Genomic DNA, 3,725 nt, shown 5'->3' with positions numbered 1-3,725 from the left:
TTTTTTTTTTTTTTTTTTCCATATTTTTTCTTTTACGAGGCGACATACCGCCCGGTATAATATCGTATATTTTTTTTCCAGCGATCATAGAGTGATCGTGCTGATAACGTGTTATAATAATTACTTTATTATATGGTGTATATAAATATAAATAATGGAGAAAGAATTATACCCGCAGAAGGATCGGGATACTGAAAATAAAGAGATGAGAGGGAGAGAGATTATTACTTCTCTTGTAATTGAAGTAATGAATTGTGATTTTACATCGAACGAATTCGTTCGTTTATATAGGCGTAAAAAAGTAAATTACTATGCGTGCATAGTGACGGTGGGCTCTACATAAATTAATAAATAACGAAACGTTTGACCCATGTGCGCATCTTTTGCGACTTTACGATTCCTCCTTTTCACGACTTTTATAACATTCCTCATATTATGATGGAACACAAGTTGGTTAGAGTAACTTGCTAGATACGTTGCTACATTTTTTTTTTTTTGGTAACAGATACGTTGCTACATTGATGCAAAGAAAAATAAATGGGTCATTTGCAAGAATAACACTTTTCTACTAATATTTTAAGAATTTTTTTTTTTTAGTCAAACTGATTACTATTGAAATTAAAAGAGGAATCAATTACAGAAAATGTCCTTTTTTACCGTGGCATTTGTTGCCCTTGTCCTTTTTTGCACATTTTGTAGATTTACCCTTTGTGCAGCCTATTGTTTTACGATTTTACCCTTTGCGACTCTTCGTCATCAATTTTTTTTTTCGCTTCACCCGTGCATTTACTCAGCTGCCCGAGACGTCAGACAAACCAACCGTGTAGCCATAACTCTCTGTTTACAGCACAGTAAATCATTACTTTCCCTCTCCACTTTACTTTCTCTATCGTCGGGGAAAACAAAGAGCTCACCGCCGCATCGTCCGTTCTGGAGTTCCAATTCGTAGATCTAAAATTCGTCGGCAAAGCTGCAGCTGGTAATTTAATGGAGCTTTACTGCTGTCTCCCTCTCGCCATTGCTAATCTGCTGGGTTCCGCATCGTTTCTCTGTGTTTTTGCATGTTCCATATAACTATCTACAGTCTTCTTCCGACATGGATAGGGTTTAGGTTTCATACCTTATGGGAATGATCTCTACCTCGCCGCTCGCCGGTGGATATTGTTGTTTCCGTTTAGGATATGTGGCATTTATTGTAAAACTTAAGATTCATGGCAGCTAAGTTGCCTAAACACCCATGAATTTCCTCTGTAGTTTCTGTCTTAGTTCAATTGATTTTGTTACCTATCATGCAATTGACCCCAAAAATGACATTACTTTCATTTGTAGGTTCTGCCTTACTTCAATGGGTTCACTTGGATCTGGAGCTTCTCCCTCTGCTCGACCTGGTTTGTAATTCTGCGACCTGTCCACCTCCCTTTTTTCCCATTAAGTATCGTTTACATCTATACTTGGGTTTAGTCATCATGGCTTTCAGGCTTTACCATAATCATATACATTTCTGCTTGGGTTTAGTTGTCCCATACCTCTTAGGTTTAGTATCCTATAGGGTTTAGTACTGTATATATTTCTGCTTGGGTTTAGTAGTGCCATGTCTCTTAGGGTTTAGTACCCTAGAGGGTTTAGTACTGTCAATGTTTCTGCTTGGGTTTAGTAGTGCCATGTCTCTTAGGGTTTAGTATCCTATAACTTTGTATTCAAGTTTTTCATACACACTCTGCTTCCTGTTTTGAGCTTCAATGTTTGTTCTTTTTATATTTTCAGGTGTTCTCCCTGAAAGAATTTTTGCTGTTGATTGCTATCCTTCTCATGCAGTTCGTATCAATTCTTATTCAAAACCTAAGTACCTGGTTGATATTTTGAATGTTCTGCATGGTATGCCAGAGACTCTGTTGTCCTCCCCTCTTGGTGCCCTCTTCTCTCTGCCTGTTCGTCAATGTTCTTTTTCTAGCCAACTGGTTCATCAAGATGCTCTGTAGACAGTTGCATACAACCAATGCTGCGGAAATGTGGTTTGTATTTGGGGGTCAGCCGTTGAGATTTTCGCTAAAGGAATTTCAGATGCCACTGGGTTGTCCTGTTGTGATTTCCCTCCACAGTCAGAACTTGAGGCTGCAACAACTCATGCTGATGGTTCTTCACCTTACTGGTATCAATTAATTGGAGGTACTCCTGGTGCTGTGACAGTTAAGGAACTTCTTGCCCGTCTTAAACAGGAGCCTACTATGGCCAGTTGGCGTAAATTCAGGATTTGTCTGGTTGTTATTGTAGAAGGTATTTTACTTTGTCGCTCTCAACCAGTTAAAGCATCTGTTGAAGTTGTTGAAATGGTGAAAGACATTAATTTCTTTCTTAAATATCCTTGGGGAAGACACTCCTTTCACCGAATTCTGCGGACTGCCAAAGTTGGTTCTTATATTCTCGACACTGCCTCCCTTGTAGCCAAGCTTAGAAAATCCTCTATTGCAATACATGGTTTTCCTCTTGCAATTCAGCTGTTTGCTTTCAAGTATATCCCGTTGCTGCTTAAGTACTTGCCTCATGCTGGAGAAGAGTTTAATTTCCTTGACCAAGTCATTCCTCGTCTTCCTAAGTGCAAGTCATACCATTCATCAAACATTCTGCATGTAGAATATTCACGACAAGTCTGTCCTTCTTCTTTCACTGTGGCTTAATTAATTTTTTTCTCTTTCTTAATAGCTGATCTTTATCTTTCCTTTGTGCAGCTTTTTGTTTTGCCTCCAGCATCAGGTGATGCTGCATTTCTCGCGTCTCCGCATTGCGACCCAAAGGTTAAACAGTTAGAGGGCCTTATTGCATCAACTTTTAACTTCGATAAATCTATTTGGCCTGGTGGTGATAGCTCTCTACCATCCCTAAGGTCTTCCCGAAAGCGTAAATGCAACCATTGCCAGTCTGATAGCTCAAGTTCTGCTGAAGAGCCAGATGCCAAAAAGGTTACGCGGGATCTGCGGTCTCGTTCTAAGTCGAAGGCTAAACGCTCTCAGACACTGTCTCAAAAAAATGTCAAATCTTTGAAAGCATCTCTTATTGTTGAAGTTCGCGAGCTTATTGACAAAACTCTCCATGATAATACAGTTGTGTCAGCGACTGTTAATGTTACTTCTCCTGTTAATCCTGCATCTTCTTTGCCTCGGCGTGTCACACGCTCTGCTTCTACTGCCATGTCTGTAGAATCAGTTGCTAACTGTTCTACTGCGCGGAAAGAAAGCTCCGTTGCTTCTGCTAAACTTTCAGCTTCGGCTCACACTTTAACTGAGTCAGCCCATAATGCGCTCCCTTCTCCCATTAGAAGTCCCTCTTTATCAAATGTTTCCTCTCAAGGTTGTACTGGCTTTCGCAACTGCCCCACTGGTGCCCCTCCTAATGTGGTAAGGATTACCTTGGTTCTCTTTTCCAATGCTTTTTTTAATTGCTTGTACTAATTCTTTTTTTTCCTCATCTAGCCTGCTTCTCCTGCCGTCAGTGGTAGCCATGCCCCTGCTGTTATTCCCTCTCCGGCAACTTATCCCGTTTCATCTTTGTGTCCAGACAATATAGTGTTTACTGAGGTTATTTAATGGTTACCAATTGTTCTTCTTTGCTACTTTCCTTTCATCTTCCCACAATGGTACTTACTGAATTTTACTTGCTTTGTTTATGTAGAAAGCTTTGCGCTGCCCATCTTTGCTTCATGAAGCAAAGAAGTTAACCCTCAAATCCTC

At 40.1% G+C, this 3,725-nt stretch overlaps 1 protein-coding gene across 1 annotated transcript; it reads left to right on the top strand.

Annotated features, from left to right (window-relative positions):
- The first annotated feature begins 1,307 nt into the window (after positions 1 to 1,307).
- On the top strand, positions 1,308 to 3,725 carry LOC9301651. Its single transcript, XM_021015713.1, has 5 exons — positions 1,308 to 1,388; positions 2,100 to 2,258; positions 2,496 to 2,645; positions 2,727 to 3,572; positions 3,667 to 3,725. The coding sequence occupies exons 1-4, from the start codon at positions 1,308 to 1,310 to the stop codon at positions 3,444 to 3,446; spliced, it is 1,110 nt and encodes a 369-aa protein (XP_020871372.1). The 3' UTR covers positions 3,447 to 3,572; positions 3,667 to 3,725.

The sequence above is a fragment of the Arabidopsis lyrata genome (assembly GCF_000004255.2).
Source record: "Arabidopsis lyrata subsp. lyrata unplaced genomic scaffold ARALYscaffold_8, whole genome shotgun sequence".
Taxonomy (NCBI): domain Eukaryota; kingdom Viridiplantae; phylum Streptophyta; class Magnoliopsida; order Brassicales; family Brassicaceae; genus Arabidopsis; species Arabidopsis lyrata.
The sequence above is the reverse complement of the archived record's forward strand: the minus strand, read 5'-3'. Positions and strand labels throughout refer to the sequence as shown.